The sequence below is a fragment of the Typopeltis vanoorti genome, chromosome 10, assembly GCF_054136105.1.
Source record: "Typopeltis vanoorti isolate ZY-2024b chromosome 10, IOZ_Tvanoo_1.0, whole genome shotgun sequence".
Lineage (NCBI taxonomy): Eukaryota > Metazoa > Arthropoda > Arachnida > Uropygi > Thelyphonidae > Typopeltis > Typopeltis vanoorti.
In genome coordinates this window covers 47,818,022-47,844,334 of record NC_143558.1, presented here as the reverse complement: position 1 = coordinate 47,844,334, position 26,313 = coordinate 47,818,022, and the positions used below count along the sequence as shown (strand labels likewise).

General features: G+C 37.1%; 1 protein-coding gene across 1 annotated transcript in view; it reads left to right on the top strand.

Annotated features, from left to right (window-relative positions):
• Window positions 1-26,313, top strand: part of kst (spectrin beta chain, non-erythrocytic 5 kst) — a 687,893-nt gene that overhangs the window by 283,630 nt on the left and 377,950 nt on the right. The window contains exons 31-34 of the mRNA XM_090398802.1: window positions 1,193-1,270; window positions 11,294-11,433; window positions 23,854-23,977; window positions 24,300-24,446. Of these exons, the coding sequence (XP_090254928.1) occupies window positions 1,193-1,270; window positions 11,294-11,433; window positions 23,854-23,977; window positions 24,300-24,446 (489 nt within the window). The remainder of the gene's footprint in view (window positions 1-1,192; window positions 1,271-11,293; window positions 11,434-23,853; window positions 23,978-24,299; window positions 24,447-26,313) is intronic.

Genomic DNA, 26,313 nt, shown 5'->3' with positions numbered 1-26,313 from the left:
AGAGACAGATAACAAAAATGATGTTAGGACTGCACAATGGTGATTATTAGGATAGACTGTGGGAATGCAGACTGCAGAGTTTGGTGGATAGAAGGCAGGGGGGGGGGATATGATCAAGACATTTAAGCTGTTGAATGGTCATCATCATATTGACACTGAGGAGATTTTTCATTTGGTAGAATAAGAGGCCATCCCTGGAAGCTACAAAAGGAGGTGGTGAGTAAAAGGGTAAGAAGTAATTTTTTGCATAGAGAATGATAGGAGCATGGAATACATTGCCTGAGAAGATGGTGAATGTGCAGACTATGAATGAATTTAAGGAGTGGTATGATAGACTTTGTGTTTACTAGTGTTGACCTCTTGCATTCAGTCTAGTGACTCCATGGGGATCAGGAAAAAAAAGAATAACAAGAGTTTCTGATCATCTTTTCTATCTGAAATTTATTTTCTGGTTTCAAGGTTGTCCTGACGTTAATTTTTCGCAGTAATTTCTACAGATTGTCTGTTCTGCACACCAGTTGCCTTACTAATTTTGATTTACTTAAGTAATGCATTGGCTTCGCAGGCATCAGTGCTTAGACACTTGGGTATAAACTGTTTTGGTATAGAACTGTTCTGTTGTTTTCCAGAACATTACATAGGTTATAACTATCTATCTATCTCTCCCTTCCATCTGATTCAGATGAGTTGGGTCTGCTCCTAATGAGGAGTCACAGTGAAATAATGCAGCTGGCATGCCACTCCTCTGCTGCATCCCTGTTGGAAGTATTCATGACTGTAGTCTGTGTGTGTTCACGGGGCCGGTTTGCCTGCTTGCAGGATGAAAAAACCCTAGCTAAACTGAGGGAAAAAACCTACTGCTGGCGCCCAAGACCAGTTAACTTGGCTATGGTTGAGGAAGATCCTTGAGCTCCTCACGTCACTGATGAGAATTGAACCTAGGACACTCCTTTCCCAGGCATATGATTGTGAAGCGCACAGCCACTAGGCTAACCGCATGGACAGGTTATAACTAGTATTTGCTATTCATGTGGAATTTCTACTGCACAGGATTCAGGTAATCCAGGCATCAAATCAATCACTTTTATAATTTTATAATGTTTGAGATATATAGATGAAACTTCTTTTTAAATGTGCAATTTTATTTTTTCATTTGAAAAAATATATTTAAAAATATCATGTTTTATTGCAGGTGTTCAATAGAGAGGCAGACCAAATTGACAGCATCACTAACAGCCATGATGCATTTTTAGAATTTGAAGATCTTGGAGTAAGTGTTTTGGCATAAGTCAGTATTTCATTTCGTAATGTTTAATTAATAGGCATTATGTTTTGTGTAAGTTTTCTTGATATGTTATTTAAAAAAAACATGTTTTTGCATGATCTTCATATTAGACATTACTATTTTGTACCTTAGAAAAATCATTGGAAAAACAATGGTTTAAAGGTTTTGTCTAACAAGTAACAAGCAAGTTACAACCAAAAGCATGCATCCCGTTATGAAAAACTGAAGGTTTGTTTAATTTAATTTCATTGACATGAGAAAAAAAACAAAAGCATGAAAACTTCTGGAGTTCATTGTTATTTATTATTAATGCATTTAATGCAGGATTGATACAAATATGAGAATTTACATTACTGGCCTACAATAGGGGGGTGGGAGAAAGAGAGCCCAGTTGGTCTGGATGTTTATGATTATCCTTAGAGTGAGTGATGAATTTCCTTGCCTGGATTATATAAATAATAAATAAAAATACAAGAAAATATGTAAAAATTAATAAAAATAGAGACAAAAAATCCTTAGCACACTTATGGTACAAATGTACTGAAGACTTAACTCTCATGGGTGGATTCACATTAAAAAAAATTACTTAAATTAGTTTAATGGATTATGTCTATAGTCAACAAAAAATTCTATAAAAATAGAAGTCTGATTAAAAAAAAAAAAAAAAAAAAAAAAAAAAAAAAAAAAAAAAGAATATTTCAAGACTTCATAAATATACAGCAAGACTATTATATCTTCTTACTGAACAAACTAATAATCAATCCCTGATCCTGTATTAAATCGAGAAGAAAAAGGATCAATTAACCTTGCATAGTATTAATAATTGTCTATTTTATAGTGATACAAGATTTTAACAGGCATTAATTCTTTATTACATACTATTGCTGATAACATGTGGTTGGATTTAGCACATATAATTAATATGTAAAAAGATGTTTCACTATTATAGAAATATAGTGATATACCAGTCAAACAATTTTAGGGTGTGTGTTTATTATTGAGTCAACAACAATAATAGCAATTTTATAATAATAATTTTCATGACGTAAATTTATATTCTATTTTATATTATTATTATGGAATTAGTGAAATACCATGTTGACCTAATTGGTCTTAGCACATGAAAACCAAACAGAAGACATCTTCATAAATCATAAGTATAAAATGATATGGAAAAGAGTAATGTCAGTAGATTTCTAAATGGGAATTTTTCTTGTTGAGAGGCTTATACGCTGGTTAGACATAATAACTAATATTTAAGGAATTGACAGCGTATACTGGAAATATAGGTTAAATAAACTTTAATATACACTTTCCGATATTTCGGCGAACGTTACGTTGCCATCTTCTTGGGAACTTACTAAAAGGACACGTGCACACAAGTACTAATACAACAAATGAGACTGAGGCTAGGACGCTAGCGTTTTCCTAAAGTCCTGATGGTGCCCCCTGGCGGGCTATATTGGTAGTTCTTGGCCTTTGGGCTGAAGTTCTTTTGATAAAAGTTTCCCAAATTTGGGGCAGTTTCATGCATCCAAATTTGTTGAGGTTTGGCATGTTCCTAAGGGCCGAGGCTGATTCCATGAATAGTCTTTCATACTTGAACTTGCTGCGGTGTATTACTGTGGCTTTCTTCCATCTTATTCTGTGGCGAGTATCCAGAGCGTGGTCTGCAAGCCCAGAGTGGCTGTACTGGTGGAATCGGATGTAATCCTTGTGTTCTGAGATTCTGATATTTGCTGTCCTGCCTGTTTGGCCAAAGTAGGACAGTTTACAGCTGCAAGGGACCTGGTATACACCAGGTCGGTCTAGGGGAAGTGGTTGGTCTTTGGTAGAGCGGATAAGGGATGCCAGTTTTCTATGTGGTCTGTAACAAGTGGTCAAGTCATGTTTTTTTAAGATTTTATTGATTTTTTCTGAGGTGCCTCTGATGTAGGGAATAGTGATGGATTTAGAGTAATCTTTTTTGTGAGGGGGAGGGGGTGGTGGGTTGTGGATGACTGGGTTAAGTATTTTTTGGATTTTTTGGAGGGGGTAGCCGTTGGCTGAGAAAGTGTCACGGATGTGATTTAGTTCAGAGGTTAGGGCTTGATCATTAGAACAGATTATTTTTGCCCTGTTGAATAATGTTTTAATAACTCCATATTGTTGTGAGGGGGGGTGGTGGGATTGTTGGTGGATGTATCTGCCAGTATGGGTGGGTTTTCTATAAACTGAGAAAACCAAGGTTCCATCAGGTTGGCGGGTGACTAGTGTGTCTAGGAAGGGGAGGTTATTGTTTTCCTCTTTTTCCAGGGTGAATTTGATTCTAGGGTGTTGGTTGTTCAAGTGTGTTAGGAAGGAGAGGAGTGAATCCGGGCCATGTGGCCAAATAGCAAAAACATCATCAACATAGCGAAGCCATATGGTAGGTTTTTGTGGGGCTGAGTTTAAGGCTTTCTCTTCAAACATCTCCATGAAAAAGTTGGCCAAGGGTGGGGAAAGTGGTGAACCCATGGCTGTCCCCTCTATCTGTTTGTAGAATTTTTCCTGCCAAACGAAATAGCCTGAGTTCATTGTAAACTGAAATAGGGCTGAGATATCGGGAGGAAATTTAGCTTGGATTAGCTCTAAGGTTTCTTTGAGAGGGACATTCGTGAATAGGGAGGAGACATCAAAACTGACCATTATGTCATTGTGTTGGAGTGTAAGGTTTTCTATACTGGCTTTGAAGTGGGCTGAGTTTTTTATGTGTGATGGTGTATTGCCAGTATAGTGTGAGAGCGCTTTGGCTAAATGCTTGGCTAGTTTGTGAGTGGGGGAATCAATGCCATCCACTATGGGACGTAATGGCACATTTTCTTTGTGTATTTTTGGGAGCCCATATATGCGGGGGGGTCTAGAGTTATAGGGTTTTAGTCTGTTGGTAATCTCCACAGGCCAAGAAGTAACCTTCTTAAGGAGCCTATGGAGTTTTCTAATTTGTGAGCTGGTGGGATTGTAATCAATGGGGAGGTAAGTGGAGCGATCTAATAATAAAGCCTTGAGCTTACCTGTGTAGTCTTTAAGATTGAGTACCACAGTGGCGTTCCCCTTATCCGCTTTGGTGATCACTATTTTTTTTGTTTCTCTTCAATTCTTGTAGTGCCTTGTATTCACTAATGGATATGTTGGATTTTGGAGGTTTTGCTTTATTGAGAACACAGGCTACATCCAATCTAATGTCGTTGGCGATGTGGGTTGGAAGTTGGCGGATCCCGCGTTCAATTTGAATCATTAATTCCTCGGCCGGTAATTTCCTAGGAGCAATGGCGAAGTTGTGACCACGTGACAGAGCGTGGATTGCTTCTGGCTTTAAGGTAGCTGACGATAGGTTAACAACAGTGTTGGTTTGTAGTTTCGACGCCGAGTTCTTTGTTAGTTTATCAAATTTGTTGATATGTCGGCTTCGTACTCGTTCAAATTCTTTTTTAGCTGCCGTACACGAGACGTCATGTAAGACCGACCAAAGCTCGTGATTCAGCGTATGTGAAAGCTCGTTTTCCAGCGTTGCTATCGCGGTGTTTATATCGGCTAGGGAACCGCGTGTAGCGGTAATTTGTTCCCGAAGTAATGCCTGGCTAGCGCGGTTGTAAATACGGAGAGCTTTCTGTGAGATGAAGCGGTGTTTGAATTTAACACAGTTCGGGATGACATGATTATCCCGGCAGCGTTTTAGGAATGCCAGACGGTTGAGTTGTCTGGATAATTTCAGCCTCAGTTTGCCGTAATGGCGGGCCTTGCGTGCGAAGAGATCTCCGTGGATGATCATTATTCTTGTTGAGAGGCTTATACGCTGGTTAGACATAATAACTAATATTTAAGGAATTGACAGCGTATACTGGAAATATAGATTAAATAAACTTTAATATACACTTTCCGATATTTCGGCGAACGTTACGTTGCCATCTTCTTGGGAACTTACTAAAAGGACACGTGCACACAAGTACTAATACAACAAATGAGACTGAGGCTAGGACGCTAGCGTTTTCCTAAAGTCCTGATGGTGCCCCCTGGCGGGCTATATTGGTAGTTCTTGGCCTTTGGGCTGAAGTTCTTTTGATAAAAGTTTCCCAAATTTGGGGCAGTTTCATGCATCCAAATTTGTTGAGGTTTGGCATGTTCCTAAGGGCCGAGGCTGATTCCATGAATAGTCTTTCATACTTGAACTTGCTGCGGTGTATTACTGTGGCTTTCTTCCATCTTATTCTGTGGCGAGTATCCAGAGCGTGGTCTGCAAGCCCAGAGTGGCTGTACTGGTGGAATCGGATGTAATCCTTGTGTTCTGAGATTCTGATATTTGCTGTCCTGCCTGTTTGGCCAAAGTAGGACAGTTTACAGCTGCAAGGGACCTGGTATACACCAGGTCGGTCTAGGGGAAGTGGTTGGTCTTTGGTAGAGCGGATAAGGGATGCCAGTTTTCTATGTGGTCTGTAACAAGTGGTCAAGTCATGTTTTTTTAAGATTTTATTGATTTTTTCTGAGGTGCCTCTGATGTAGGGAATAGTGATGGATTTAGAGTAATCTTTTTTGTGAGGGGGAGGGGGTGGTGGGTTGTGGATGACTGGGTTAAGTATTTTTTGGATTTTTTGGAGGGGGTAGCCGTTGGCTGAGAAAGTGTCACGGATGTGATTTAGTTCAGAGGTTAGGGCTTGATCATTAGAACAGATTATTTTTGCCCTGTTGAATAATGTTTTAATAACTCCATATTGTTGTGAGGGGGGGTGGTGGGATTGTTGGTGGATGTATCTGCCAGTATGGGTGGGTTTTCTATAAACTGAGAAACTCTTCGCACGCAAGGCCCGCCATTACGGCAAACTGAGGCTGAAATTATCCAGACAACTCAACCGTCTGGCATTCCTAAAACGCTGCCGGGATAATCATGTCATCCCGAACTGTGTTAAATTCAAACACCGCTTCATCTCACAGAAAGCTCTCCGTATTTACAACCGCGCTAGCCAGGCATTACTTCGGGAACAAATTACCGCTACACGCGGTTCCCTAGCCGATATAAACACCGCGATAGCAACGCTGGAAAACGAGCTTTCACATACGCTGAATCACGAGCTTTGGTCGGTCTTACATGACGTCTCGTGTACGGCAGCTAAAAAAGAATTTGAACGAGTACGAAGCCGACATATCAACAAATTTGATAAACTAACAAAGAACTCGGCGTCGAAACTACAAACCAACACTGTTGTTAACCTATCGTCAGCTACCTTAAAGCCAGAAGCAATCCACGCTCTGTCACGTGGTCACAACTTCGCCATTGCTCCTAGGAAATTACCGGCCGAGGAATTAATGATTCAAATTGAACGCGGGATCCGCCAACTTCCAACCCACATCGCCAACGACATTAGATTGGATGTAGCCTGTGTTCTCAATAAAGCAAAACCTCCAAAATCCAACATATCCATTAGTGAATACAAGGCACTACAAGAATTGAAGAGAAACAAAAAAATAGTGATCACCAAAGCGGATAAGGGGAACGCCACTGTGGTACTCAATCTTAAAGACTACACAGGTAAGCTCAAGGCTTTATTATTAGATCGCTCCACTTACCTCCCCATTGATTACAATCCCACCAGCTCACAAATTAGAAAACTCCATAGGCTCCTTAAGAAGGTTACTTCTTGGCCTGTGGAGATTACCAACAGACTAAAACCCTATAACTCTAGACCCCCCCGCATATATGGGCTCCCAAAAATACACAAAGAAAATGTGCCATTACGTCCCATAGTGGATGGCATTGATTCCCCCACTCACAAACTAGCCAAGCATTTAGCCAAAGCGCTCTCACACTATACTGGCAATACACCATCACACATAAAAAACTCAGCCCACTTCAAAGCCAGTATAGAAAACCTTACACTCCAACACAATGACATAATGGTCAGTTTTGATGTCTCCTCCCTATTCACGAATGTCCCTCTCAAAGAAACCTTAGAGCTAATCCAAGCTAAATTTCCTCCCGATATCTCAGCCCTATTTCAGTTTACAATGAACTCAGGCTATTTCGTTTGGCAGGAAAAATTCTACAAACAGATAGAGGGGACAGCCATGGGTTCACCACTTTCCCCACCCTTGGCCAACTTTTTCATGGAGATGTTTGAAGAGAAAGCCTTAAACTCAGCCCCACAAAAACCTACCATATGGCTTCGCTATGTTGATGATGTTTTTGCTATTTGGCCACATGGCCCGGATTCACTCCTCTCCTTCCTAACACACTTGAACAACCAACACCCTAGAATCAAATTCACCCTGGAAAAAGAGGAAAACAATAACCTCCCCTTCCTAGACACACTAGTCACCCGCCAACCTGATGGAACCTTGGTTTTCTCAGTTTATAGAAAACCCACCCATACTGGCAGATACATCCACCAACAATCCCACCACCCCCCCTCACAACAATATGGAGTTATTAAAACATTATTCAACAGGGCAAAAATAATCTGTTCTAATGATCAAGCCCTAACCTCTGAACTAAATCACATCCGTGACACTTTCTCAGCCAACGGCTACCCCCTCCAAAAAATCCAAAAAATACTTAACCCAGTCATCCACAACCCACCACCCCCTCCCCCTCACAAAAAAGATTACTCTAAATCCATCACTATTCCCTACATCAGAGGCACCTCAGAAAAAATCAATAAAATCTTAAAAAAACATGACTTGACCACTTGTTACAGACCACATAGAAAACTGGCATCCCTTATCCGCTCTACCAAAGACCAACCACTTCCCCTAGACCGACCTGGTGTATACCAGGTCCCTTGCAGCTGTAAACTGTCCTACTTTGGCCAAACAGGCAGGACAGCAAATATCAGAATCTCAGAACACAAGGATTACATCCGATTCCACCAGTACAGCCACTCTGGGCTTGCAGACCACGCTCTGGATACTCGCCACAGAATAAGATGGAAGAAAGCCACAGTAATACACCGCAGCAAGTTCAAGTATGAAAGACTATTCATGGAATCAGCCTCGGCCCTTAGGAACATGCCAAACCTCAACAAATTTGGATGCATGAAACTGCCCCAAATTTGGGAAACTTTTATCAAAAGAACTTCAGCCCAAAGGCCAAGAACTACCAATATAGCCCGCCAGGGGGCACCATCAGGACTTTAGGAAAACGCTAGCGTCCTAGCCTCAGTCTCATTTGTTGTATTAGTACTTGTGTGCACGTGTCCTTTTAGTAAGTTCCCAAGAAGATGGCAACGTAACGTTCGCCGAAATATCGGAAAGTGTATATTAAAGTTTATTTAATCTATATTTCCAGTATACGCTGTCAATTCCTTAAATATTAGTTATTATTCTAAATGGGAAATTGGACAGTGAGATTTATTTGTAGAAGATTCTAGTAGGGAAAGAGCCATGCATATGGAAATGATTTGGGAAAAGCTAAGAGAAAAGTTTACAGGTTCATAATAATGGGAAGTACTTTCTGATGAGGATGTGGGATAATTGATATTGTCATCATATTCCAATATAAAAATATGCATAAAGTCACATGAAGAGAATAAACACAAAACAAGAAGCTTCTTAACATTTTATTGTTGATAATGATGTCATCAGATTGGTGTATGATACAAGATTGTAGAAGAATTTGAAATAGGAATTTAGTGTTGAGCATGACAAGAGGCTGAGTATCCCATTGAAAAGATACATGTATATTGAAGATTTGAAAATGTTCAAAGGTGAACAAACTCTCAGATGTGAACTGTACACTCAAATATACAAATCTCATTAGAGAAATAGCACAGGAGAGCAAAAAACAATAATTGAACCTTAGAGACTGTATGGCAAAATTTGAAGAAAGCATTGATTGATTTACTTACCTAATGCAGTGTGGTATGTGAAAACAGAAAAATAATAACTCCAGAGGAATTACACAATGTGGAGAATATAATTTATTTGCATCTTTAATTTAATTTATAACCAAGTGAAAACTCTTTCAACAACTAGCTCTAATCCAGAGTATTTTAACAATAAATTGTTACAAATTTTACTACTTGAATATAGGAAATATGATTTTTGCATTATTCCAACCTTAGTATTCATTCTAGGTCTGACTAATGCTGATGATGTTTTAATAATGTTCTTCTTTAGGCTTTATTTTAGGAAGTAGAGCAGTTCTGCCTTGTGGTATTTTTTACCTGTCACTGAGTACAGCGACAGGTAAAAAGAGTTGGATGAATTTAGGAGTGATCCTCTTGAGTCACTCAGTGAGATTTAGAGTGAATCTTGTAGATCACTCAGAGTTTTTGGTGAAGTACCCTCTGCACCTTAACATTACCTCAGTAAAGGTCAAAACCAGTCTGGATAGTAGCTCTTCTCATAATGCATAGCATTACATACACTCAAAAGGATGTGTACTTTGCATTGTGGGATACTAAAACAGTTAATAATATGAAGTCATTATACTCTGTATACAAGTAGTCTAGTCGGGAAGATACTTCACGCACAAACTATGTTTGCTTACATGCTTGGATAAGGAATTCAGCAAGAATATGATTTCTTGACATGTTTAAATGAAAAATCTTACAAAAAAAATTTTATCTTTTCAGTATACAGAAAACTGACCATAATTGGAAGATTCTTCATGCTACTTCACATCACCATCTATTACAAAAGATTGGCATAATGATAAAAGCATTACACAACAGAGCCTTCAAAATTTTCATATGTCAGAAAAAATAAATGAAGAACTGCATTACCTTAGGCATACTCTTTCTCTCAGCGGGTATGAACTGGACAATTAACAAAATTCTTGATATGCCTTGACATTCCTTCAAATAAGATTTCACAACATTACCTCACATTAAGAATGTTACAGACAAAGTTGCAACATTGTAATTACAACATTAAAGTGACTTCTTTCCTGACTTATATGATTTTGAGGTTCTTACATTCTCCAGAACATCCACATTCTCTCATAAAGAAACCAGGATTATAAAAAATTCATTGCTCTTGGCATTTACTATGTAGTCTATACATGGACATTCTATAGAGGTACACATGTCTGAACACAAAGGTCTTTGAGCAAAAAAAAAAGTGTAGATCAGGATCAACCTTTCACACAACAAATACAGGCCACCAAACAAGCAGTTTGCAAAAAATAGAAATGCCATATATTGATCATAACTGTTTTATAAGAAAATTTAAAGAATTCTCAGAAATGTTCCCCACAACAAAAATCCTACATCTGTTCCCAAATGTGTTTGGTCTGCATTCCTCAAAAAATCTAACAACTGTAGAACTGGTATATGCAAAAAATGACAGCAACAACTGGCAATGTTCAAATGCTTTTACATAATTAACACAACGTTTTTTTTTTTTTTTTTTTTTGGTCACATTGTTTATATGTACTAGTTTGTTGATGTATAGTATCTGTTATACGTAATTAATTTTTTTTCTAATATTTTTATATACAAGTCTTGTACCCCTGATGATGTAAGTCTGATAACTTATGAAACTTATTGAGTTATGTTGTTTATTTTAATAAATATTATGTTTAGAAACACATGGTTTCCATACTGGAAATTAAATGCAAACTAACCATTTTTTTTTTTTTTCATAATGTGGTGGTAGTGGCAGGATTTGCATAAAGTGATCAAATTATTGTATCTGGTTGGATAAGTTATTTTTTTAGCAAATAAAGATATTTTTATTAAATAAAAGAATCTTTTGTGTTGTTCACTTTGCAGCTATTTGCTAGCTAACAAAATACATTTGTCATGGGTGAATGTATTTGTTGAGTCCTGACCATAAGATTTGCAAAATCAGCATTGTGTATTTTTGCTCACTTGCACAAATTATGGTAGACAGGATAAAAACTGTTGCTGATCTCCATGCAAGTATCTCTTCTTTAATAACTGGCGATCATTTATGACCAATTTTCATACTGGTCTCCACTTCATGCATGTAAAGATTTGCAGAAACTTGCATTTAATTTTTTTAATTATTATTTATTTATTTATTTTTTTAAAGACAACTCTTGATGATGTTGAGGCTTTACTGAAACGACATGAAAACTTCATCAATACCTTGCTGGCTCAAGATGAACGACTTCGAACATTTAGTGAAATGGCAGACAAATTAATTGCTGCAAGACACTATGCTAGCAAAGAGTAAGTGTAGCTTTTTAATGTTACTTTTTTAAAGAATTATTTCAAATGTTGGATTTTATAATAATCTTAGCAATGTGACAAAAAGATTTGTTACCTGAATCAGGTTACAGTTGCCTCTTTTTTGGGTGATGAGGTGTAATTTTGTTCATGAATGTTTTGATGGTCTGTGATGGTAAATCAGTTGTTTAAAATGCAGTCTCAGAATGAATCGTGTATATCCTCACATTAGCTCAAATAATAAAACTTAATAATAGCTTGAATTCAATGCGTAATGAATGCAAATTACTTCAGCTAACTTCCCATTGATAGGTAGTGAAAGAACATATAACACTGCTGATGGGGACTTCAAAATGAAATCACTCCTTATCCATAATTCTGAGAACTCGAGCATGGAAGAATGTTCAACTCCCAGTGATTTTTAATAGTAATAATTGAAATGTGTGGGTGAACCTATGAAAAATTTTAAGATTGGTCTGTGAATTTTACACCAACAGTAGAGTAATATCTTCAGACCATGACCTTGGCAAAGAAGGCTCTTCTGTTTATTAATAATACATCAGCTCATATTGGAGGTGATGTAGTGAAACAGCACTGAGAAAGGATTAAAAATACTATTTAATTCTTCCAGTATTTAATCTCAGTCACAGAGATATCTTAGGGAGTAAATGGGACTTGTAACAAACACTCACAAAGGTAACACAAAACCAAGTGAAACATGTGGACAAAATACTAGGTGGGATGCCCATTAAGTGGGTACCTGTTGACCAATGAGTGTGGAAACTGGGATCTCAAAGTACTGGTGTTCCCCATATTACTGGAAAGTTTTATGAAACAGTATTTATTCAGGTTAAGCTGATTTTTTTTTTCAGCAGCTGCAGAATCTAAAAACAGTCTTTCTCTTCTAAATTTGAGGTGATGGAGAATGTTAGTCTTTTTCCAGTTGATTCTATGAGCATATCCAAACCATGGTCTTCATGGTTCAGTTGACCATAGTCATGACTGCAGATATATTTTTTTTATGTAAATGTTGTGGATCTTCCTGTCTGTCTATAGTAGGATAACTTTCAAAAACAGGGACGTCTATATACACCAGGAACTGAGAGAGGAGGAGTTGGTCTCTAGCAGAGCAGATAATGGTAGCTAGTCTCCTGTGCATAGGTTGTATTTCTTTAAGATTACGGCTATTATTTCTGATATGCCTCAGGCATAGGGAATGGTAATTATTATTATTAACACTAGACCTTAGAGTCAAAAGATTCATCATGTGACATACACATGTACCATGCAAAGCCTTCAAACCATGCTTTAAACTTATTCAATATATCCACATTCACCACAGTGTCAGGCAGTGCATTCTACTCACCATCCACTCTCCATGCAAAGAACCTGCTCCTTATGCCCCTGCTCACACCCTCCTTATACAGCTTCCAGGGATGTCCCTTGTTCTATCCCCCTTCTCCTATTCTATGACATATTACTTCCACATTAACCCAGTAACAACCCTTTACCAACTTAAATGTATTAATCATATCCCCTCTCTTCTTCATATTCACAAGGCTTTGCAAACTACATTCCCTCAATCTGACTTCATATGCCATATCCTAAAGATCAGATGTCACCTTTGTCAATCTTCTCTGAATCCTTTCCAACATATTCTCATCAACATGGAAACCAGGGAACCAAATCTGTGTGCAATAATCCATATGAGGGCTGATCAAGTCCTTGTACAGAGTGGAAATAAAACCTCTTTATTTTGACATATTAAAGTCCTCTGCATCATCACTATAATCTGATGTGATGATTTATGCAATATGACCTCTGAATTTTAGATCCTTGTCTGCGACCACTCCAAGATCTCTTATCTCTCAACTTCCAAATTTTCTCACCAAGTGTGTACTTTGCATCCCATTGTTGTCTACCAAATTTCAGAACCTTACACTTTGCAACATTGAACTGATAGTTCCATACCATTGCCCACACTTATACAGTTTATTCAGGTTCTCTTGTAAGGCCAAAACATCTGCTTGATTCCTCATCGTTCTCCCCAGTTTTGCATCATCTGCAAACAGTTGCATATCAAGTTAAACCCATCCCAATATCATTAATATACAAATAAAACAACTTTGGTCCCAAAACAGACCCCTGGGGCATGCCACTAGTGACTTTCTTCTTCTGGAATACTGCACCCTGCACAACTTGCTGATACCTATCTGAGAACAAGTTGCTTATTCAACTCACTGATCTATCATCCTATCCCATCTGCTCCAGTTTCAACTTTTTTATTCAACTGGCTCCCCAGCATACTAGCTGTGCTTATAATTTGCCATCTTCACTAAAAACTGAGCCTAAATAACTAAAATATTTTACTTCTTCTATAGGTTCTCCATTGAGTATGCAGCTTAAGTTTTCTATACTCCTGCCTTCTTTCAAAAAAATAAAAATAAAAATGGTACAACAGTTATTCAATTTAGTTAGGAAATTCTACAGACTTCTACTGGATTTGTTTAGGGGTACACCATAATCTGGATTAAGGTAGAGTTGAGTTGAATATTTCCCATTTTGATATCAGGTCTAATGCCACTTGCTTTCATAATATGATCCACATAGATAATGAACAACTTCTTCACTCTCCTTAACCTGCTGGTTGGTGGGGTAGCATGGACTGGGCTATTCATAATGACCTGTTTTGTGCTGTTAGTTTGACTGTTTGGAAAGTCCATGTCTCTGATCCATAGACGGTCACACTCCAGACAGAGCTTTTAATAAAGTATTTCTTTGTTCTCAATGACATATTCTTTGATGCTAATGGTGTTCTTTTCTTGTTAAATGTCTTTCTTTTTTGTTGTTATATTCTTGTTCTCAAATATCTTTCACTTCTCCCATCTGATGTTATTAGGCTTCCTAGGTAGGTAAATTCTTTTATTTGCATTAATCTTTTCCCATCTATTGTGACATTTATGATTTGGTCTCCATCCCTGGTACATTTTATTACTTTTGTTTTTTTCCTCATTAATTTTAATCTTCATCTTTCATTTAGGAGTTTATTCATCTCTGCAAGTGATTCTTATAGTTTTTTTTCTTCAATTTTCCTTCAGAGTCTTTTTTATGTAATTATTAAAAAAGTAATGCTGATAGTCCATACTCTTGTCTAATGCCTTTACTTATTTTAGCTTCTGTCCCTTGTTTTCCTATGACTGCAGGTTTGATTTTTATATAGTTGATATATTAATCTTCTGTCAATGTAATCTACCTTCAGATTTTTGAGGACTTTGAACATTATATTCCAGTCGATGATGTCAAAAGCTTTTTCTATATCAATGAATGCTATGAGTATGGGAATGTTTATTCTAAGTGCTTTTTCTATGATCATTCAGAGAGTTAGTATAGTTTCTCTTGTCCCTCTATTTCTTCTGAAGCCAAGCTGGACATCAGGTAAATGTTCTGCTATTCCTTAAATATGGTAATAAATAATTCTAGTTAGGATTTTAAGACTGTGGAATGATAGGCTTAACATTTAGTGATTTTTTTGCATGCTTATGCTTGGGGTTTTTTTGGAATTGCTAACATATGCTTTCTCAAAATCTGTTGCTATTTCTCCAGTTGCATACATTTCATTGATCATTTAAATAGTTCACATTTTGCTTCTTCGCCTAGTATTTGTAAAATTTTTCTTAGGATTTGGTTTATTCTTGTGTTTCAGACTGTTTCAGTTCTTTAAGAGCCTTATCAATCTGACTAAGAAAAGTGGTCCTTTCTCATCTTCCTCTGCCTCTATAAAGTTCTTTAGTGTACTATACCCATCTTTGCATTATTTCATCATCTTCAATTAGCTTTTCCATCCTTACTCTTGATCATGCTCAGTGTCTTAATCTTTTCTCTGAAGTGTTTTTGTATATCATTGTATGCCCCCTTTTGGTGTTACCTCTACTCATGTTTATATCTATTGCCTGGCATGTTTGTTCAGTCCATTTTTATTTTACTTTCTTGGCTTATCTGTTCCCCCACATACAAATTAGCCAAACATTTAGCTAAAGTGCTTACACAATATACTGACAACACACCTTCATACGTAAAAAACTTGACCCACTTTAACCTCTCACTCCAACACACACACACACACACGCACACACACACACACACACACACACACACACACACACACACACTGACATAATGGTCAGTTTTGATGTCTCTTCCTTCTTCACCAATGTTCCACTCAAAGATACCTTAGACCTCATCCAAGCTAAATTTCCTCCCTATATCTCAGATCTATTTCAGTTCACCATAAACTCGGGCTATTTTGCTTGGAAAGGAAAATTCTACAAACAAATTGAGAGGACAGCCATGGGCTCTCCACTCTTTCCACCCATGGCCAACTTGTTTATGGAGACCTTTGAAGAAAAAGCCTTAAACTCTGCTCCACATAAACCCATGGTTTGACTATGCTATGTGGATGATGTGTTTCCCATTTGGCTGCATTTCTTGGATACACTCCACAATTTCACAAACACTTAAACAATCAACACCCCAGGATCCAGTTTACCTTGGAGAAGGAAAAAACAACATTCTCCCTTTCGTAGACACTCTGATTACATGCCAGCCTGATGGATCTCTGGCTTTTTCTGTTTATAGAAAACTTACACATACAAGTAGATACATTCACCAGCCCCCCCCCCCCCCCAACCGTATGGGAATATAACCCCTATGTAACAGGGCAAAATTAATCGGTTCAGATAACATTGCCCTAACTACTGAACTTAACCATATCCTTAACACCTTCTTAGCTACAACTCCCAAAAAATACTAAAACTAGTTAACTGCAACCTACAACAAGGCTACAACTCTCAAAAATACTAAAACTAGTTAACTGCACCCCCCCCCCCCCTCATAACAAAGATTATTCTAAATCTATCACCATTCCATATATCTGGGGTACATCTGAAAATCTAACAAAAATCCTAAGAATATATGACCTCATAACTAGTTACAAACTACATAAGAAATTGGCATCTCTTATTCACTCCATCAAAGACCAGCTCCCCTAGACCTCTTCCTTTAGACCTACTTAGAGTATACCAGGTCCCTTGCAGTTGCAAACTGTCCTACTATGGCCAAACAGGCAGGACAGCCAATATAAGGATATCCAAACACAAGGACTACATATCCGGTTCCACCAATAGAGCCAGTAAGGACTTGCTGACTATGCATTGGACACCCACCACAGAGTATGCTGGAAGAAAGGCCACTTTATTATTCTGTAGCATGTACAAGTATGAAAGATTATTCCTTGAATCAGCCTCAGCTCTGAAAAACTTCCCAAACCTCAAAAAATTTGGGTGCATGAGAGTGTCCCAAATTTGGGAAGCTTACATTCTAAGATCATCAGCCCCATGCAAGACAACTCAATTTAGCCTTCTAGGAGGGCACCTTTTAGGACTCTAGGATCGACTTCAGTTGCCTTTCTGGTTTTGTGATCCCTGAAGATGGCAGTGTGGCATTGCTGTGTTAGTTATTAATTATAATTAGTTTACATTGCCATTTCCTAAAAAAACTAGAAGTAAATGTATCTTTTCACCATGTTTTTATGTTGTATACTCCTCTTGGTTTTAAGCATTTTTGTGCTTTCTTCTTTGTCAGAAAACTGCACCTAATAAATCTCCTGGTAATGATCTTATCTTTGGTCACATGGTCAAATATCTTGGAACAATTTCTGGATATTCTCAATACCTCTTGGTGAACAGGCAATTTTCCAAAAGAATGGAAAAAATCAGTTATTGTACCCATCCTGAAACCTGACAAAAATGCTGCAGAATGTCAAAGCTATAGACCTATCACATTAACTAGCATACTCTGTAAAATTAGTGAAAGAATCGTACACTCCAGGCTCATGCACTGGCTGACAAAAAATAAGAAAATTAACTACTACCAAACTGCCTATAGAGTCCGTCATTCAACAACAGATCAATTATTCCACTTCTGCCAAACAATAATAGACTCATTTCAGGAAAAACCAACAAAAAAGACAACTGCCATATTCCTTGATATGACTGCTGCTTTCGATCATGTTTGGATCAAAAAATTAATACAAACAGTACATGATATTGGAATTAGAAGAAATGCTTTAATCTGGATTGCTGATTTCATTAGAGGAAAAAAGATCAAGATTAGAATCAATGCAGCAATATCAAGAGAGCAGAGAATCTGGGCTGCTGTTCCCCAGGGCTCTGTACTCAGTCCCTTACATATTCCTTTTATATGTCAATAAGATTCATCCATACCTTACAGAAGACACCAAAGTAGCTCTACACAGATGATATAGCCATCTGGCACACAAGTGCTAAAATCAAAGAATCTCAACAAATCCATGAGAGGATTAGAAAAATGGTCAGATAAACTTAAACTCAAAATCAACCCAGACAAAACAAAACTAAGCACCCTTAGTACAGACAGGAAAAATAGATATTCCTACAATCCCAAAGTCATGATCAACAACAAGCTAATTGAAAAAGTCACAAATCCAAAATATCTTGGTATTACACTTGATCAGGAATTGTGTTTTGCACAACACATCTCTAACACTTCCAATAGAGCTCTAAAAAAAATTAAATATATTGAACACGCTTTGTCGAACAAATTGGGGCGCAAAGCCAAAAATCCTCAAAACTACTTGCACTACACTAATAAGACTAATAATGGGATATGCAACACCTATCTGATCACCTTTGGCCTTATCGGTAAAGGAAAAATTAGACAAAATACAAGCAAAAGCATCCAAGATAATCATTGGTGCAGTCTCATCCACTAACAACATTCGAGCCCAACAGGAATGTGGGCTCGACCTGTTGGAGGATAGACGAAAATTTGCCATTTTTGTGATATTATTTATATTATTTATAAAATTCATAGGGGGTGCTTAAGGGTCAAAGCTGTATAACTGAGAGGAGACCTCCACATAGCCTTTAAAGGAATGCGGAGAACCGACCAGGGCTTCTGACCTAATGTCCAATCCTCACCTTCTCGTGGTGCACCCTGTTGGGTATCTACTTGGATACTGAACAGATGAGGATGGGCTGGCAATTTGGCATTTAGCCAACCAAATTGTATTCTTATTGGTTAAACCAAAATAAAAATGATGGTACGACATGACAAAATTTCATGCTGGCTGGGGCGTTGCCCGGTTAAACAAGGCCCCCATTGTTTTTGCCAGGGAACCAGGGCGAAGAGCGAAAAGTCATCTACTGGAACAAATCTGAAAACAAACCCCCAACTCAACATCACCAGAGTTAAAGATCGGTACTATTAACATAAGAAGCCTGAATGGCAAAGAAATGGAGCTAGCTGAGGAATTAGATAAGTACCAGATCGACATAATAGGGGTGACTGAAACAAAAAAGACCAAAACTGGTGAGATCTTTCTGAGCAATAAATACAAAATGTTATATTCAGGCAATGACAATCAAGGAAAAGAAGGAGTAGCCATAGTATTCAACACAAAATACGAGGCTAATCTTCTTGAATGGCAGTCACTCTCAAGTAGAGTAATGTGGGCAAATATGAGAATGGGGAACTGGACAATGAGACTTATTTGTGCCTATGGTCCCACAGAAGGTTCTACTAAGGTAGAAGTGGAGGGATTTTTTGAGGCTTTAGAAAAAGCAACTGACACAATGAAAAAGGAAAAGTTAGTCCTTGTTGGGGATCTGAATAGCAGAGTAGGAAATGATTGTGAGACATACAAAAATATTTTGGGAAAATTTGGAGAAAAGAGCAAAGCTAATAATAATGGCAAATATCTGTTGGATTTCTGCTGAGGACATGGACTGGTTATTACTAACACAACATAAAAATGTTCCAACATAAAAATGTGCACAAATTCACATGGAGAGAAGAGGCTAGGAATAAGAAAAGTCTCATTGACTATGTTATTGTTGATAGTGATGTTTTCTCCCTGGTGCAGGACACCAGAGTGTACAGAGGATTTGAAATTGGAAGTGATCACTATTTAGTCTTGAGCAGGATAAAATTGAATTTCATATTGAAAAGAATAACATGTAAGAAAGTTTTAAAGCGAATAAAAGTTGAGCAGCTCTCAGATGTGAATTGTAGACTAAAATACACAAAGATTATTGAAGAAAAAATGAAAGAGTTTGAGAACAGGAATCAAACCTTGGAGATTCAGTGGCAAACTCTGAAGAAAACATTAATTGATTCTGCCAGAGAGGCATGTGGTGAGGTTGTCTTTAAGGATAAAAAAATCTGAACTCCATGGTGAACACAGGAAGTTAAAGAAGCAGTGAAGGAAAAGAAGAAAGCATATCAAAAGTTCCTGGCAAATAAGTCAGCTTGTGTTCTTAGAGAATACAGAGACAAATGTAAGAAAGCTAAACACTGTGTAAAACTAGCTAAACAAAAGTCATGGGAGGATTTTGGCAAGAATATAGAAAATAAATATCAAGAAGGTGGCAAAATATTCTGGAGGTTGTTGAAGAAGCTTAGGAATGGGGGAAAGAGTGCTGTAAAAGGAGTTAGAGATGATAAGTGACATGAAAACTGGAGAAAAAGATATCCTTGAAGTATGGAGTAATTACTTTGAAAAACTGCTAAATGAAACAAGCAGTGATGACAGCACAGTGGTAAAAAAACACTGATCTGGCATGCAGGCATGAATACATATCCATACTTGAAGTAGAAAAAGCCATCAAAGGCTTGAAATGTGGAAAGGCAGCTGGAGTAGATGATATTCGACCAGAAATGCTGAAGTATGGTGGTATAAGAGTCTTACAGTGGCTGCACTGCATAGTTCAGAAAGCCTGGACAGAGGGACGAATTCCTGATGATTGGAGTAGAGCTCTCATAGTACCCATATATAAAAAGGGAAATAAAACTGAATGTGAGAGTGAAATACAGAGGTATTTCACTACTGAGTGTTCCTGGCAAGATCTATGCAAGTATACTTGAGAAACGGTTGAGAAGAATTGTGGAAGAAAAGCTTGGTGAAGAACAAGCTGGATTCAGGCCAAATAGAGGCTGTCAGGATCAGATCTTCACTTTACGACAAATAGTTGAGAAAGCATGGGAATATAAGAAAGATCTGTATTTAAGTTTTGTCGATTTGGAAAAGGCATATGATAAGGTGCCAAGAGAGAAGCTATTCAATACGCTGCAGTTATATGGTGTCAATGGGGCATTATATCAAGCAATACTTAGTCTTTATTTGAGTTGTAAGTCAGCAGTTAGAATTGAAGGAAGTACAGGAAGATGGTTTAATGTTAAATCTGGTGTGACACAAGGATGTACATTATCCCCTCTGTTATTCATTATCTATATAGATCACATTATGAAGGAAAGTGGTATTAAACATGATATCAAAATTGGAGATGTTAATGTCAGCTCTTTGCTTTATGCGGATGATGTTATACTTCTAAATAAATCCGCTATAAGTCTGCAAGATTCTCTGACTAAATTGAATAGCTGTTGTAATAGATATGGTATGAAGGTCAGTAATAAAAAGACAAAGACAATGAAAATAGGCAGAATCATTGAAAATGTCAACTGTGTTGTTGTGAATGGAGAACCTGTTGAACAAGTAAAACATATCAACTACTTAGGCACGATTTTTAGTGAAGATGGTAAATTAAATATAGAAATAGACAACAGAATCAGCAAAGCTGGTATTGTGGGAAGTCAATTGAATAAATTCATATGGAATAAGAGAGAAATTAGTCTGAACACTAAATTAGCTGTATACAAGACAGTGTTCAAACCAGTTTTAACTTATGGATCTGAGAGCTGGGTCAGAAGTAAAATACTTGACCAAAGACTAGAGACCACAGATATGAGAGTCCTGAGAAAGATTATAGGCGTGAACAGATGGCATCAATGGCAATATCATATTAAAAACGAGGATATTAGGAAAGAACTTGACATTGTCAGCATCCAGGAATGTGTTAGCAGAGCTAATCTCAGGTGGTATGGTCACCTAAACAGAATGGGCGAGGAAAGATTAGCAAAACAAGTGTTCTCTGCCAGGTTGGCAGGAAAATGACCCAGAGGAAGACCAAGATATAGGTGGATTGATACGGTACAAAGTGCCTTAGATGATAGAAATATAAGATCGGGTAATGTTGGCGTCTTGACAAGTAACAGACTGATTTGGAGTAACAGACGGATTGTAGATAGGAAGTTAGTAATGATATAATTTTTTCATGTAGTACTATCATATCCTGTACACCCCTTGTGGGTACATGGCAGGAATTTGATGATGATGATGATAAAATTCATAAATAATATCAGAAGCTACCAAAGCGATCATATCTCCCTACAAGCTTATGAACACTGGAATCAAAAATGCAGACTTCATAGATCCTCAACTTTACAATATGATGACGCTATCAGGAAGGAAGCAGGTCTTGATCAGCTAAATGCCCACATAAACAAAGAACCTCTATTTTCCAGTCCTTTACCTTCAAATACCTCCATAAATCTAAACCTTGCCATATTCTCTACAAAAAAGAATCAAAAGAAATGCTCAAAGAAATCCTCCAAACAGGATCATCAGACACCAATATGATTAATGGAGGTGCTGGTGTTCTCCTTCTACTTCTTAAAGGTGAAAAACTTTCAATAAAAGTTGGATCTGGGAGAATTGCTTCCAATTTTACTAGCGAACTTTACTCAATAAACAAAGTACTCGATGTCTACTTAAAATTATCATCATCTCAACAATCTGAGGGAATTATAATTTACAGTGACTCAAGATCAGCTATGGAGGCAATCAAAAATAGCAATACCAAGCTCACACAAGACACCCATAAACTCTTGAATCAACTAAAGTGTTTAGAAAAAAGTTGCATTTTACAATGGATTTTTGCTGATGTAGGCATTGATTACAATGAAGCAGCTGATAAATTAGCAAAAGAGGCCAGAGAACTCAACCAAGAAACTCACGTGTTAACTCTTGCTGATGCTAACGCATTAGCAAAAGCTAAACTAATTCCATTGAAATCAGTGATACAACATCAAATTCCCTAAGTCAATGCTGACAGAAAGATCTCCACCACGATAGCAAGACTACGAACAGGACATTATAGAGAAATGAAGATCAATACAGATGATACGAGAACGTATAGAAACTGCAACAACTGCCCCAATACTGAACTGACACCCACTCACATCTTTACCTGTCCAGCAATTACAGCAGCCTTGCAAGAAATAGATCCTAATCCTGAATAACAGGCTCTATACAAACAAAAGAATCGACATAGCCAAAGCAGTTCAAGGAGCGCATGGAAACATCTAAGACTCTTCAAAGGACAAGACAACAACAACATTCATTTCTTTTCCATGTGGCTACCTGGAATTTATTAATTAGTTTGTTTCTTCTCTAGTCTTTGTGGCCAGTTAGATTATCTGTTGCCTGGAGCAATCCATGGGTTCTTTTTATCTGTTCACATAGTGCATTTATTATTGTTAGGTTGTGGCTTTTGCAGAATTTGACGAGCCTTTCTCCTCTGCCATTCCATTTTCCAATTCCAAATTTGGACTTGGCAAATCGAATGGCTGGTATGCTGGGGAGCCAGTTGAATAAATTAATATGGAATAAGAGTGAAATTTGCCAAAATGCTAAACTTGCAGTATACAAGTGTTCAAACCAGTTTTAAGTTAACAATCTCAGAGTTGGATTATAACTGAAGTACTCGATCAGAGACTACAGACCATAGATATGAAGAGTTCTGAGAAAATATAGGGGGCTGAACGGATGTCATCAATGGCAGAATCATATTAAAAATGAAGATATCAGGAACTTAACATTGTTAGCATTCAAGTATGTGTGCGCTGTGGTAATCTAAGGTGATAAGGTCACTTAAACAGAATGGCAGAAAACAAGTGTTTGATGTCAAGGCATCAGGAAAAAGACTAGAGGAAGACCAAGATTTAAATAGATTGATTCAGTCATAAGTGCCTTAGAAGACCAAAATATTAGTTACAACAATATTGGAGTGCTGACATGTAATATACTAATTTGGAAGAAAAATTGGTCATAGGAGATGAATAATAATACAGACTCAGTCATATAGTGCTGTCATAGTAGTCTGTTGTACACCCTTTGAGGATACATATCAGGGAATTGATGAAGTTATTTATAAAGTGTGAACTTAAATGGCTTTAGCCCCTTTGAATAAAACCGAATTCAAAACATTGTTGTCATTTGGATGGAGCCCTAAAAGAATTGTTCCAATGAAAACCAGAATTGAATCATTTTCAGAAACTGTTTTTTACCTGAAATGCCAATTTGATTGGAAATTATGGATATTTTATCTTTTTTTTTAATTATTGACTTTAGTTTTCCTTAATTATTAAAATATACATTTTAGATATCATTTAATAAACTGAAATTATCAGTAGTTTTGTTTCTTTTAGAATTGACTTGAGACGAGATGAAGTTTTGGCAAGGCGTCAGGAGGTCAAGCAAAAAGCACAGCATAGAAAAGATCTGCTTCTAGCTTCATATACATATCAGGAGTTTAGAGCTGATGCAAATGAGGTGTGTTTTTTCCTCTTTAAAGTACTTTTATGATGTGTAAATCTGTCTTTTTTTTTTTTTTTTTTTTTTTTTTTTTTCATGGATGATACAAATATCCATGAAAAAAAATTGTCTATACAAAAAAGAGATTTTGGTTTAGGTAAGAAATGGATTACTATTACTGGTGATGTATTATTATTATTATGTCTGTAAATATGCCTGCAAGTTTATGTGCTTGCTTTTCCTTGTACATCTTTTTGTTGAATACTAAATTTGAGATTTTTGATAGCAATGTTTTTAAAATGCATATCTAAACAAGGAAAGTATTTTTTTCTTTTTATAGTTAACTTCTTGGATTCAAGAAAAGCTGAAAACAGCATCAGATGAATCATATCGAGATTTGAACAATTTGGAAAGAAAATTGCAACGGCATGAAGCTTTTGAAGCAGAATTAAAATCTAACGAAGAACGATTGGATACCATTAATGCTGTAGGTTAAAAATTGTAATATTCTTTTAATTGTTAAATTTAATCTTTTTTTTTTTTTGTTTAATGAGATCTAAGCCAGTTTTATGATTTTTTTATTATAATTTTGGTACCTTAGACTCACTGTGAAAGTGGTTCCAAGGGCTTCATACAATGCCTATTATGTTTCTCCTTAAATTGATTTTCCATGTGCTTGCCTTTCCTCTGATAATTCATTCCTCCCTCTCCACCATAGTAAATTCTTTTAGATTTCCCAGTCACTGTATTTTTTAAAAAATTCAAAAAAATTGTCTTTCATATCCTCTAAAATTCCTCCAATTTATTCATCTTGGGTAATATCCTCTATATTCTGCCTTTTTACCAAAATTTGTAACTCACATTCCCTTAATCCATCTTCATAGTGTCAACATTTTATAATTCAAATATTATCTTGCTTATCTACTTTGCACCTTCATTATCTAGAGCCTCTGTTGCTGACTCCAGTATAGACGAAGCTCTTTGGTTGGAAAGACCTGGGTTCGGTTCCATCTATGAAGTGAGGAACCTTTATCTCTTCTCTTTTGACTAAAGGTGAGTTAGCCAGTCTCATACAGATATAGAGGGTTTTTTCTCCCAGAAACCCAGGTTTTTCATCCCTCAGAACAGGCACGCCGGCCCCATGAACACAAGCGCGCACACACACACACACACACACACACACACACACACACACGATCTAGTCAAAAATTCAAACATAGAAGTCCCCCATTAGGGGGCACAACCTCAACCAGTCCTTAGGGGAACAGATGGGGAAAATGGGGGGGGGGGGACCCCCACACAACAAACAAATCTTTATTATCTCTTTGAAACAAAAATAACCACATAAACACGCATATGGATGAAATACATCAGTCATCTTAAACATCTCATCTGTGTTATTTCAATAGAATATCAATGTTATTGCAATTTTAATGGGCACTTCGTGTCCATGGGAAACTTGATATGTATACACATTTAGGCCATTTGTCTGGTTAATGCTCTGATAGGGCAGTTAATTCTATCTGCATAGTAATTATGACTGTCCGTTGCATGATTTCTTCTGTTTTGTAGATCAAAAATTTGAGTTTCCAGAGGACAAGACCTGCCTCCATATGAGACTGGCTATCTCACCTTTGAAAGATCTAGGTCCAAACAGGATTTGGACCTAGATCTTTCCAACCAAAGGGTAATCACGAAACATACCAGATACAAAGGCTTTCTATATTTTCAAATTTCAGTATACAGTTTCAAGGAGTAAAGTAACATATAACTCGAGAGCAATGGCTCATCAAGGTTCCGTGACTGACATACACACACACACATTGGTAATGTTAGACTACTAAGATATAGTTTTATGTTGGTATATTTAAGGAATCAGATGACAACTTATATATCTTAACTAATTACAATACTGCAGCTGTTTAAAAAAAATACAAGATGATTTCTAACTTTAGCCCATATAGAAAAATTAGCATCCCTTGTCTGCTTTCCTAAGGAACATTTGTAATCCTTTTGAATTTACCAAATGCTCTGCAATTGCAGACTTGGTCATTATGGCCAGACTGTGAGGTTTCTGATATCATCATAATTACTAATCATAAGGATTACACCTGATTTTGTTGTTATGGTTATTTGAATCTTGCAAACCATTTATAGTTATACATACCACAGAATTTGCCAGAAGAAAGCTTTCTTACTTCAAAGAAGTAAATACAAATTTGAAAGCATTTTCCTTAAAAACATGCTTTTGTTTTGAAGACCTTCCTCAAACATAACCTCAAGATTGGATGCAAAAAATTGCCACATATCTAGGAAACACTCATTCTTTGGCCATCATCCTACAGCTGAGTGTA